This window comes from Atractosteus spatula, chromosome 11 (genome assembly GCF_055471065.1).
Source record: "Atractosteus spatula isolate fAtrSpa1 chromosome 11, fAtrSpa1.hap1, whole genome shotgun sequence".
Lineage (NCBI taxonomy): Eukaryota > Metazoa > Chordata > Actinopteri > Semionotiformes > Lepisosteidae > Atractosteus > Atractosteus spatula.
The window spans coordinates 38989694-39003095 of record NC_142716.1 but is presented as its reverse complement, the minus strand read 5'-3'; the positions used below and the strand labels follow the sequence as shown (position 1 = coordinate 39003095).

Below are 13402 nucleotides of genomic sequence, written 5' to 3'. Positions count from 1 at the left end.
CGATTTAAGAGGTCAAACAGATTAACCTCACTTTTCCCAGCTCTTCCTTTGAAACCTGCCTGTGAACTGAGAATTGAAGTGCTCTGATAATATCTGATCATCTAATCATCGGAAGATTGTTTTCAGACAAAAAAGTAAGACCCAAATCATTATAAGCAAATGAGGTCTGAGAGGCCCTATAATTTCACCACAATTATTAAAACCAAATTATCACTCGGTATAAAGCCTTTTCCATTTCTAGCCCTTAAGCAGTTTGGAAGGGGCTCACTCTCATTATAATGATAGGATTGCCCAGCCTGGTGAGTGTACCTTGCAGACAGCAGTTTGCAGAATGGCATCAAAGCCTCCCTCTGGAGCATCCAGATTGCCAGAGATGCGCTCCTTCTGCAGCTCTTTCCTGAACGTTTCGGAAGAACCCGTCAGGCGAATGACATTCTTGAAAGAGAAGGGAGGGTCGCTGTTCGGCCAAGGCTCCTTCAGTCTGGAGAGCACAGGCAGACATTTGCATCAAATAGCGTGCGATACAATTTTGCCCATTGCAAATAATGTGAAAACTGCAAAATCTCAACATCCCAAAACTGAAACAATCTAACGTTTCTGATCAAAACTTGTGTCTGAAAATCATGTGATAATTCCTTTGTGATGGCTGTCATTGGTTTTGAATTCATCTCAAAATCTTTCGATTAATTGCTGGCATTCAAATGTGAACCATACAGTATGTCCTCATTGCAAACTGTACAGAGTTGTACTTACTTTTGGGGTCTCATGTCAGTCTGGGGCTCTGTGACTTTGTCTACAAACTTCCCAAAGCCAATGGTAAAGTCTTCAGACAAGTTCCTCACCACGTTAGCTGAGAAAGAAAATATCTGCCATTAGGTAACCATTAAAAATGTTAAGGACGCAGTGAAGCAAGACTATCAGGATTTTAAAGCTCATTCTCATACATAATGAGGACAGTCAAAATTATACATAAAAATCACAAACCCCTTTCACAAACTATTACTTTGCCATGGAAAAGGACAGGTATGAAATGTTATTATCTTTAATTGAAGTATTTTGCTATCCAATGTTATTATTTTTTTATTGTTGGTGTTAATGATGACATTAAAGCTGCTGTTGATCAAATGAAAGCCATAAATGAGATGTATTCCTATACGGATTGTCGTTACACTCCAGAGAATTCCTGGGGCTATCTGGGCCTTTCCTGACAGTCTCACTCACCCAGGCTGTCTCCCATTTTCTTCAGGTTGTCCAGATCATCCGACATGGAGTTGGAGAAGTCCATGAGGATGTAGAGGTCCAGGGGGGCCTGCAGGGGCTCGAAGACGTGCAGCTCCACCTCCTGCTCCTCGCCAGGTTGCAGCCGCATTGACATGAGCTGGGGGGCCACCTGGGACTGCTTCAGGCTGGTCTGGATCTTCATGTTCTGCCAGGAGACAGGCAGGGCCAGGGCCCAGGCTCCTTAGCTAGAACTCTGACAAATCTAAGAGCTATGGCTTAATCCCATTCACATTCGGACTCCACAAGAACTCCACAGGATACAGTTCAATGACTTGAATAATGTTGACTACAGCTGAAACCAAGGTCAAACGGAATTTGAATAAAACCTCAGTATATAAAAAGACAGAAAATGGGCAACAGCTGTAGGCAAGCACACATATATCCTTTTGTCTGGAGAGCATTAGCTTTCTATTTACCTTGACTCTTAAAATAAGGATGCAGAAGACAATTCTAAACAGATGGTCAACGCATAAATTAGAAATAAAAATAGCACTTTTTTTTTAAAATACATTAAGTTTAGAAATACATGTGTAATGTGTAAGGAACGACTAGCTTATAACAGTTTACATAAACGGGTATGTTTATTTATGGTTTACATGTAAAACATAGATTAAGCAGCTAATTTTTTGTTCCAAACATTTATATAAGACCTACTACAGCACACAGTGAGCAGCACACAGCTCACAAGGATACACTGCAGTGAAAATGGAAAACACTGAATAAATCAGGATGTGAACAGAAGAAAGCCCAGTGGAATATTTTACATGACTGAGCATTTGAAACATTGTTCAAGGGCAAACATTACAGCATTCTGAAACATTTCCCTACACATTAATGGAGAGACTAACATACTGAGAACTGACAAAGAATTCTAGATATTCACATTAAAACAGCCTGTCGTTTTGAAAAGGGTACGTGGGCTTCTAAGAAAAACTAAGGAGCCTTCAAAAGAAAGCAAGACTATCAAATGCTCAATGAGTCATAATGCTTTGGAAAATCCTTGCTCTCCTTGGTCTTTGTAAAAGCCAAGCACTCTATTTGGAGCATTTTGTTCACCTCATTTTGTCTTTTTCTGTTATTTCTGAATTAGCATACCCCTAAAAACCAAATAAAGTAGAAAGGGCCATGGAAACAGGTATAAATACTCCTTGTGAAACATGCATTGCAATCAGTCTGGTAATATGATATTGAAGGCTATGAAGTGAAGTGTGAATGATCTAGACATCTTGTGTTAGATGCACAGACTGAATGACAGGAAGAGTATTTACTTACTCTCTGGACGGATATCTCACTCTCAGCTCTCATAATCATCTGGCATCTTGCTGCATCCAGGTTATTGTAAAGATCACATCTTGGCTGTTTAAATTCCTAGACACACAGAAGGACAGTCAGTAACAAGCAAGTGCACAAGCATGCACTAGCCTATTGGTTCCAGTACTGAATTACCTGTAGGTACTCTAGACCCACTCAAGACAGGCCAAAAACAGTCTCAAGTGAGTAATCATTACAATCAAATCAAATTACATTAAACCATTAACATCAAATCATTGAAGGGCCTTTGGTAACTATGAAGCAAGGCTATGGAATGCCCTTTTGAAAAGAATCTGCAAAATTGACAAGATGGTTTATGTTTAATTTGTTTTTGTTTTAATCTCTTGCCTTTGCTTTTATGCTCATTAGCACAAAAGCTTTTAGATATATTTAAAATCAAAGGTCCTTTCAATATTGTGTGGAATGTGAGAATTTCTGTCCTTTTTAGATGGCAATTTGAAAACAACAAATGTTAATGAACCCTTCCCTTGTACGAGTCTGATCACAGGGTGAGGATGAGCTTGCTTCACACTGCCTGCAGGCCCACAGGGCAAAAATAGCATTAAGGTATCAGGTATAGAACCTTTTGGAGCTCCTGTTCACAATGCCATGGACTCACTGGGGTCACTGTTGAGGTGTGAGTCACAGAATCATGTGAGTTGCACGTGAAGGAAAAATAGCAGAAGGAAGGAAAGTTTGGAAGTATCAACCCTGCCTTTTGGGAATTCTTGGAGAAAAAAGTGGTGCGTGCGCATGTATCCCAGGCCTGACACACAGACACAGCTGAGCTCTCAAGCACTGAGCGATCAGACTGAAAAAGATCAACTCCCGCTATGATGAGTTGGCCAGAGCTCTGATGGATTCAGGTGTTAGAAAAGTGTGGCAATTATTGAGCTGCTTAGGCAAGCTGTATTCCAAATGCAAACACAAACATGTCTATAGCACTTAAAAACTGTTTAAGCTGCAGCGATAGAGACAGTTGAAATGAGAAGGCTGCAAGAGCACAGAGACAGAAGGTCCTACCTCGTCAGCACAGTAAGAGCAGTCCTTCCCAGACTGGATACACTGAGTGCAGGTGGTGGCCCGAGCTGCCAGGCAGTGATTGACTGGAGAGACAAGATCCAGGACAGTCAGAGGTCAGAAACATTGAAACCTGAGTCTGAGGGCCCCTGCTGGTATTATAAGCATTGCAGAAAAGGAGTAGATTTTGAAATATAGAATAGCTTCTTTTCCTTTGCAATCCTTTGTGAAAGTTTCTCTTGGTAAATTTAATATAGGACTTTAGAACTACTAACTGGTTTTGATGTACAGTACTATAGCAAACATGCCTTAGAAAGTTTTACCACATTCCCAGAGCCCAGCGCAGAACAATGCATGTTAAAATCATTGCAAAACTGGCAAAACCACATAAAAATATGAAATATACGATATCAGGTGCAGATATTACAGAGTTCTTGTACCAGAACAGATTTTGTGTGTACCAAAAGCTGCAGAAACATTAAGAAACACATAGTGCAAGTTTATTGAAGGGGTATAATGCTGTGTCTTACCTCTGCTGGCGTGACTGGTGGTCCAGAGCAGTGCGAGGAGGACCATCCCCACAGAGAGATGCAGAATCCATCTCTCCATCTCTCTCCTGCAGTTAAGAACAGACACTCATACAGGTTTGCCAGTTTCGCCCACTAATGCCAGAGCACAGCAAGTTTTTCACAGTGTGTCACAACATACAGGAGCTCCCGAGCTCCCTCTTTGAGTCTTTTAAATATAGCTTTGTAAAGAATTATTCTACCTTCTCATTCTAACATAGTACACAGTATACTGCTTTTTAAAATTGTGTGACCTTTTTAAAGTCCACCACCAGTCTACAATTTTCCTGATTCAGCCTCTGGCGGATGGGTACGTGCAGATCAGGGAGGTGGCTAATTTCCTCAGTTCTGAAAGGAGAACAGGAGCCTGCAGGAATGGTCACTTGAAACTGTTGGGGAGAAAAGCTAAGCTCCTGCCAAACATCAGGGACTCCTAACTTTCATTCTTTCCCACTTATCACTTACTTAATTGGACTACTTATCTAATTAACTAGAAACAAGTGCATAAGCACTGAAAACAAAAAAGGCAGTTTCTGCTGACAGTAAGAGCCAGGGAATCAAAGCCTGATCAGCTTTGAAACATGAGGTAAAAATGCCAGCTGCTCATCCACAGAACCCTTTTCCATGCTGAGAGCTCAAAATGTTCCCCACCAAAATTTCCTTAGAATGCAGACCAGCAAAAAGGAAATTTTAGCTAAACTCTCTTTTGAAATATAAACAATTGCTTTAAGCCTAATGCCCATTGATGCAGATTGTTAAAATGTACACTGTATATTTGGAACTCTAAACAGAGCATTAGACATTGATATTTCAGTAAAGTAAAGTTTGCGCAATAAAATACCAAGATCAGGGAGTTATTTAAATATATCAGCTCTGTATTATTTAGTCACGTAAACACCAGTGCAGATATAGGCCACCAGAACGTTCACAATGCTCGTGTTCCTCCAGGTCTGTGTATGATTTTTAAAAAGGACATGTTTTCTTTCAAAATGGGTAGATTGCATTCCATAACATCAAGCACACTTCAAGCGAGTCAGGTCATGAACGGCTGCTTGTAGTTCAAAATGTAAAATGGGTCTATAACAGAGTGACATACACAGTGCCTGTAAAGTCTTGTGGCCTAGCGAAAAGAAATACAATGAATGAATCTGCCCCTATAAATGCCACTCTCACCTCCACTAAGAATGCCCTGGGGTGGCTGGTGCTCTCACTTTGTTTTGGCTACATTAAGATCAGGTGTTCTTAGTTTCTTTCCCCTTGATACTCTGATATTCAGACTCATTTCTGCCCCATCCTGCTGGAATGTTTTCGTATAATGGGGCTGTTCTGCCAGGGCCTTCAAGCACTGGCAGACGGAGCATCATGGCGAGAGTATAGCATGTTAATCTCTCCAATCACTGATGTCAAATGACTAAAAAAGGTTTTCTTTATCAAACCCAGCTCCTGTGCCCATGTTTCAGAATTAAAGTCTATGTTGTTAATGAATAACAAAGTCTGTGCCATGCATGATTTACAAACGTCTGTAAAACCACTTCTTCATGTTAGCTGTTATTTTGGCACTCTAAAAGATTTTAGAATACTTCCAAACTATTTTCTACTGGAAATGTGTAGAGAGAAATATATTGTTATACAGTCACCCATATTCAATTGGCTGCCCTTTCACCAGTGATCAAAGTTTGTTTCTTTTAATTTGTTGCAGATAACCACAGATAACTCAGTAAAACGATTTTCTCATGGGGAAATAGCAAGCGAATACCTTGCCTCTGCCATTGTCTTACCAAATGAAGAATCGCGGATTGCATTGCATTACATAAACACCTTGCTATTCTTCTGTAAACTACAATGAAATCTAAACCACCTGTGCTGTTGGAGCGGGTTGCTTTCATCTCTCCAGTTGAAAGAGAAACCGCGCAGTCATCAGACAGGAGGGGCGCAGCAATAATGGTAATTTCACACATCAGTTCTGGAGCTCTTTTTCACTCATTTTGATAAGAATACAGGCTATAATCTCACTATTATGGGGGGTTAGGTAAAAAAGACTTTTCAACATGGAGATGCAGCGTGACCTTTTGAACTGCAGTGTCATAAAAGGTATGCCTTTTTTTCTTTGCTTTTATTACTTGTCTGCTTTCCATTGCAAGTTTATTGCTCAAAGCACCTGAAGCAAAGGCACCATTTTTTTGGAGGTCAGGTGTCAATTATAACAGGTCTGAAATGAAGCAGGGAAGTGCCCACAGGCCTGAGCAACCCGACTGGAATGTCTTTGGAGGGCGAGAGTGACCTGGCATGCATCAACACTGAAATCAAATTCCCAGGCAGAAAAACAAGCTGTTCGCTCGTATTTCATTTCAGAAAATCCACATGCTACCCCGGCATCAGAGAAGCAGGCTGCCCAGCCCTGAATGGCAACTGGGTATCATGGTGAAGTGCCAATAAAATGTTAATCTAGTCTGGAGGTAATAATAATAACATCACTCTATTAACCCTTTACAATTTCTTGCAGTAGGAATGATCTTTTCACTTACCCCAGCTTGCTCTCCATGAGACAAAGACAGACAGAAAGGGAGAGAGCCTGGGGTCAGCACACAGAGTCTGCCATTGTACAGCACCCCTGGAGCAGTTGGGGTTAAGGGCCTTGCTCAGGAGCCCAACAGAGTAGGATTCCTCTGCCAGCTGCAGAATTTGAACCAGCAACCTTCCAGCCACAGGTGCAGATCCTTAGCCACAAAGCCACCGCTCCACCCCAATAGGTGAGCCCTCAATGACAGATTTAAGAGAACTGCACTTGTTAGTGCAATCATACAGTAGGCAGAAGCTCTTGGATTAGCTGTTCAAAAAGTTTAAAGTGTTAATGGGGTGAAAATTGGCAAATTGGCATTGAAAAAATGTATTTAAAAAATTGACTATATACGGTAATTTACAACACACAGGGAAGAGAGAGAGAATTAAATGTTCAGTTACACTACTTCTATTATTGTTGCGAAGAAACACAATGTTTCAGCTGGTGTGACACCTAAAGAAGGCAGTCGATGTGTTGTTTTCGTTCTGTTTTTCAGCGTGGAATTAACCTTTACTTGTTCCTTTGCAGCCAGTGCATGCTGACACAGCTCCCCACTGTAACATCTACTATTATTAGCAGTTATTATCATACCAACATAATTCGTATGTTTTGTATTAGAAGTCGTAGAAAAGTTTGTTGTTGTATTATAGCAACCCAGTTACCCTGACTCTTACCAGGAGCAAGTGACTTTCTGATAATGGATGATTATCATTCAGCACCACCTCAGCAGGAGCTCCTTCGTACTGCCGTTCGTTACTGAAACAAAGGGACTCTTGAAGCACGAGAACCTTCCCTTGGCAGAGCATCAGAGTTTCAGATAAAGAAAGAATGCCAGAATGAGAGAAACAGAACCCTAAAAAATCTGAATGAGGTAGAGGAAGCACACATTTTGGAGGTTTGCATGTAAAGCACTGTTGGTTGTATGAACTTGCAGGTTAATTACATTTTGAGAAATACTGTATAACTGCTGTGTGCCTTGCAGCCAACGGATACTTTTCCAAGTCTTTCATTTGCTATGCACATTTGCTTTTATTTCCTAAGACACAGAGTATGCATATTTAGTGGCCGAGATTTTTCAACTTCACTTTTTAAGGTGGTAAAGAGATCCTTTCAGATTCTTTTTAGTACTTCAGAAACTCAACATTTGTAACACATTGGCAAAAAATGCCAATGTGGTGCCCAGGGCAGGAAGACAAATTTGAGCTTGAAAACAGAAACATTAGAAAGGACTGCTGCAGGTTTGGACAGGAAATTAAATTTGCAATATCGGAAAATACCATGTTTTCTCAAAGACAAGTGGACAGCAAATCCCTCATAAACCCAAGTCTTTATTTTAAAAGTTATATAAAGAGATCAGTCCAGACAAAATGACTGTATTCCCAAAAAAAAGACGTTATACACATTATACACATTTGTAACAACCCAAATAGGAAGAATTTGATCAGTTAACATGTCCTTTGTGTGTGGAGCATTAACCCCATGAAGACGGGCAAAGAGATAGTTTATACTATGGTCCACACCCTACAGTAACTAAGAGACCTCCTTCAAGTTGGGCACACTGTGTGGAAACACAAAACACTAATATTTGTCTCTGTACCTTGATGTGTAAACCTCAACCAAGGACATTTCTGATCTCTGACTCTGAACTCCCTTTTATTCATGTTCATTACAGCTTTATCTTTATCTTTGTAACACCGAGATGATACACAACTTCAACACTGACTCAGGATGTGGGGGTACAGATTCTACCAGTAGGGCATGACCAACAGTAAAAAGGAAATCTACCTCTGAATTGTACCAGCTTCATTCAATTTTTTTAGGGTGCTTTTGCACTTGGTACTCAGCACTAATCAAAACTTGTTACCCATAAATATAAGCAATTCATTTTTGAAACCACTTTTATCTATCAATTACCGGGAAGTTCACACCCACTCCCATTTTAATCACAGGCTGCTTTAACTTGATTAAAGCAAGTATCACCCATCCCTGATCATATTGCACATAGTGCTACCCCTGGCAATGTCTCATTGCTGATTATTACTCTTTGCTACTTCATTACAATTTTGTCAGCAATGAAAGCACATTGTCGACTCACACCTGGGTGGGATTTACACCTGGAAATTTCGAGGACCCTGTGATAGGAGGAGATGCCTGAAAATAACTTGCTGATGAATTTCCTGTATTTCCTTGCGTGGTGTAGAAAGCTGGTTTGTCTGTAGGGGCCCAGACTTAGGAATAATCTTGCCAACAGCACCCACAGATAACGAAAGAGGAAGAGCCACAGACTGATTTTGTTTCCATTATTAAGGATTGACTTTGTAAGTGTAAACATCTTATTCTACACTTTTAAGATGAAACATGGCTTAAAGCACCATTTCTGTGTAATCATTATTTTTCACAATTAAGTGGTGGATGAAGTTACTACTGTATATATAAAGATTTTTTTCTTATTATTATTCCTATTGTTATTCAGCATGTCAGTAAGAGAAGAAGCTTTTTTTCAAATGTTCTTTTGCTGAAATAATAAGTTGCACAGAAGAGCAACTCACAACCTCAGCAGAAACAACACCAGGTTATCACAAAGCACGTACACAGGTTCGGCAAAGCAATGATGAAATGTGTGAATGCAAAACTGTGGCGGATTTGAATGACTGTTTTTCTGCATTGATAACAAGGGCACCTCTCTAAGGTGTCTAAGTTATTGTTCTGGTACCAAAACCAATAAAACTGAGCTGCATTCTACACTTGCGGCTGCTTGTCACACTCAACTGTGGCTGGGAAATGATAAACAACACTGTCAGCAGACTCTTACAGGGAACCTGTTCATTACCGAAACTTTTTACGCAAACAGTCATTACTGGTGGAAACCCAAAACTCTCGCTAATCAAAGTCTGTGTGACTAGAAATTAGACACGAGTGCAAGAGGGCAAGAGTGGTCAACTCTAACACAGCAGTGGAATTTATATAATAGCCTTCCCTTTCAAATAGAAGTCAAGGAAAAGAGAAAATGTAGCGCATGTATCCAATAAAATTAATTTAATGCGTCTACAAATAAATTCAATTTTGTTTTTCAAAATTTCTCATCAAACAAAAGGATACAAAAACTGGAAGAGAAAAAAAATGATCGTCCTCCTAAACTTTTCAAAGCTTTGCAAAATATCACACAAACCATTACAGGTGTATTTACTGCTGGGCTGCACCACTGACAGCACTGTGAATCACAGTAAAATCCCCTGCAGTAGTCGTTACTAAGCTGGGGTCTGGAGAGCCCATTGTGTCCTCAGATATGCCAGCCAATCCAAAACTCTCACTCAGTGATCAGGTTTGTTCTTAGATACAGGAATATGTAGACTGTTCATAGCAGGTCAGGTTGAGTAAAACACATTAAATAATATAATTCCATCCATTTTCTTACTGTTAATCCTATACATCCTATCATGTACATGAGTACTCTTTCCCTCATCTATAGTATTGAATACAGTGTTGAGCTGCATCTGTCTTAATCTCAAAGAACACTTAGGTCAAAACTAAGGGAAACTGAGGCTTATTTATGCATTTCCCTACAGTACCACTTTTAATGTTTTTAATAAACTATGGGCACCCAAAGTAATAAAAATGGATTCAAAAAAGGGGTCCCCCATGTAGTAGTGTTTGGAACCCCCTGTTCTACAGTGCTTTACAAATGATCACAAAACAAGGAATAACAGCCTATTCAATGTCTGGCTGAAGAAGGAAGTTTGGAATTGAGAACATATATGATTTAATTCAGCCCTATTACTGTGTCATTGGGCCGTTCTTCTACAGTTAACAGGGCCCTTGCTGTTTTCCTTACTGTTCTATACTGTGCATCACATAAGCAGTTACTCACTTTCTCTCTTCCAGCAGTCAGCCTGCTTTTTTTATCAAGAGAGAAAAGGGGGGAAAGCAGCACACAATGAAAGGAAACCCAGAGTTCAGTGCCACACTAAGCTAAACACCAGCTCCACCTTGAAATGGTACATAAACAGCCATCACACACAAAAAAAAACACCTTGGGTCTGGTTTCAAAGACCGCGATGACTCATTTTAAATAATGTTCTGCTGGGAGACCCCAGGGAACTGAATCATGTGGCAGCACTGGGATGTGACTTTCAAGTGAGCAGATAGAATTCCCCTGTGAGCAGAGCAATCCTGAGGTGGGCAGGGTCGCAGCCCTGTCTCTTCTGTGATGAACAACACTGATATTGTGTCAGGCTGGGTGGTAATGCAGTGCTGTGGTCTGGCAATGACCGTGGTGGGAATGTGACAGATCAGACTCCCGCTCTGCTGCTCTTCTTGGACCCTGCCTGATTAGTGTCTCCACCCCTGTGTATTTAGTGCTGTGTTATTCTTATTTCAGTGTAGTTCCTATTGAGCTTCGCGTACTGTAGTGATCTTTTTTATTCTGCAATGTGTACAATGCAGCTGATTTTTTTTATTACTGAATGCCCAAACTGAATTTATATTCTTTTAATTGTGCAAATAAAATTAAAAAAACCTTTATTGTGGCACCCAAAAGCTGCCTTTGAAGAAGGCGTTAGTCAAATAGTAAAAAGATATCGCTGGATTATTATAGTTTTTATTATTTTTATTTATTTAATGCTTGTTGTAAGATAGGCAAACCACAGATGAAATTAAAAACTTACAGAAAACGCATCTTCCTACACTGATGTGGGTGCATTTCTTTTATATATTGAGTGGCACATCAGGAAAACTCAACCAGCTGCAGTTTGTCATGTTTGTTTTCTCATCAAACAAGGCCAAATCATTGTGGTTAACACCAGAAATATTTAAGCTATGTACATGCACAAATAACTGAAATGTCATGTGCTCGCTATTTGACCGCTCACAAAACTGTTCTTCCATTCAACGATCAATTTTTTAACTGCTTCTTCCAATTCAAGGTTGTGGGGGAGCCACTCACACACTCACACTAGGGTCAATTTTCCCTGGAGCCAATTTACCTACCAGTATGTTTTAGGACTGCGAGGGGAAACCAGAGCCCCCAGAGGAAACCCACAAGAACACAGGGACAAAATACAAACTCCACACAGATAGCACCCCAGGACCAGAACTGAACAAAGTTATCTTAATTTCGTTAAAACAAACTTTCTGTTAAATCAAGCTTGAATCTGAGCATTGATATGTCAGAAAAAAGTATTCACCTCCATTTTAGAAGTTTCAATATATTATTAACACGAGCACTGTGCTATTGTTATCCAAGAGGAACCCTCGATGTAATCTGAGCTTTTTTTTGTTTTACATTGACAATTATAAGATGGCCATTCTTGGAATTGCTAATTGCTCGTAAACCAACTGTCCACAGGGGAAGTGAAGGCACTGTGCCTCTCTGCCCTTCACAACATCTGCCTTCTGAGCACAGCAAAGCCCAGAATACTCTGGGCAGCTGAAAGCTATCCGTCCTGTGCTTGACCAATTCTATCTCAGTCTTCTAATAACATGACCCATATTCCATCACAGGGTGTCTGGACTATAGGCCCACCCTGTGGTCAGAAAGGGAACCTCAACTGGTTGATTAACACTCATGAAGAATAAGATTAGGGTCATTTTACCACTGTCCATATCTACCTCATTTACCTCCTTTACCTCTCCAGGTTCACCTTTCTACCTTTCTAGCGTTGTGTAATGAACGCTGGATCTACTGCGCAGTTGGCCTACTCCCTTTCACTGAGTTATAAAATCACAGGTTGCAAACTTACTAAATGAGACAGCCAAGATGCTTTTACAAACACAGAGTAGATTTGACTAATTTGGTTGTTGCCGTCTTAAAGACAAAATGTGAACACTGAACTTGGTTATATGCCCATATTGCCATTTCGAAAGTTGATATCCTATTTTTCTTCAATACTGTTCTACGAACAGTACATCTACAGCCGAACTCTGAAATAAAGGGATAGGCAGAATGTGAGACAACTGTGGACTCCAGATTACCTGATCACAGTGAACCTTCAAAAGAAAAGCATCTGAGTTTTGCTATGCAAAACCTAGAAAAGGTCATCAAAAATGAAGCATCCTATGTCAAGGAGGTCCCAAATTTGGAGAATCTATTTTCCGTTTCTAATCTGCTCTCTGTATGATTTAGCCACAAGCAGAAATCTAACTGAACACAGCTGCCAACTTAAAACTAGAGCCTCACAGCACAATTCCTGCTCCAGATCAATTTACAAACCTTTGATTCCTGAGACAGCCAGTGCGTAAATGAGTTTGCCCATTTTCCAAGGGAAAGCCTTCATTAACCTATTATAAAGTTTTTCAGTCTTGCATATACAGTAAGCTGTAAGCATTCATTAGCCCTGATACTGCTGCAAAGCTCTTTAGTGAAACATGCTTAAGTAAATATTAGTTATTTGTTTCAAAGATTGAAAATGTACCTCTACATATCAAGCAAAATATGTGTGTTTACCTGCTCTTTTGAAACCATATATCAACAGGAATGATACATCCACAATTTGTGTAAGCATGTTTGTCTCTAATTTCAGCTTTTTGTTCTTCCATTCCCAGTAAAGTGTATATACAGTTTAATATATTTTCACACTTTTTAGCCTCAGATAATATAAATTACTCGTACTCGGAAAAGCACTACAAATACTGTATGTAAAATACTGCCAAAAATATGTATAACAGT

At 40.0% G+C, this 13402-nt stretch overlaps 1 protein-coding gene across 3 annotated transcripts in view; it reads right to left on the bottom strand.

The window, feature by feature from the left end:
• The window catches only part of itgb4 (integrin, beta 4), a 48721-nt gene that overhangs the window by 30987 nt on the left and 4332 nt on the right, over window positions 1-13402 (bottom strand). For all 3 annotated transcript variants that reach the window (XM_088926589.1, XM_088926590.1, XM_088926587.1), the window contains exons 2-7: window positions 4143-4228; window positions 3616-3698; window positions 2554-2649; window positions 1222-1426; window positions 754-850; window positions 310-481 (exon numbers count right to left, since the gene is read on the bottom strand). In XM_088926589.1, the coding sequence (XP_088782715.1) occupies window positions 310-481; window positions 754-850; window positions 1222-1426; window positions 2554-2649; window positions 3616-3698; window positions 4143-4221 (732 nt within the window). In that variant the 5' untranslated portion in view covers window positions 4222-4228. The remainder of the gene's footprint in view (window positions 1-309; window positions 482-753; window positions 851-1221; window positions 1427-2553; window positions 2650-3615; window positions 3699-4142; window positions 4229-13402) is intronic.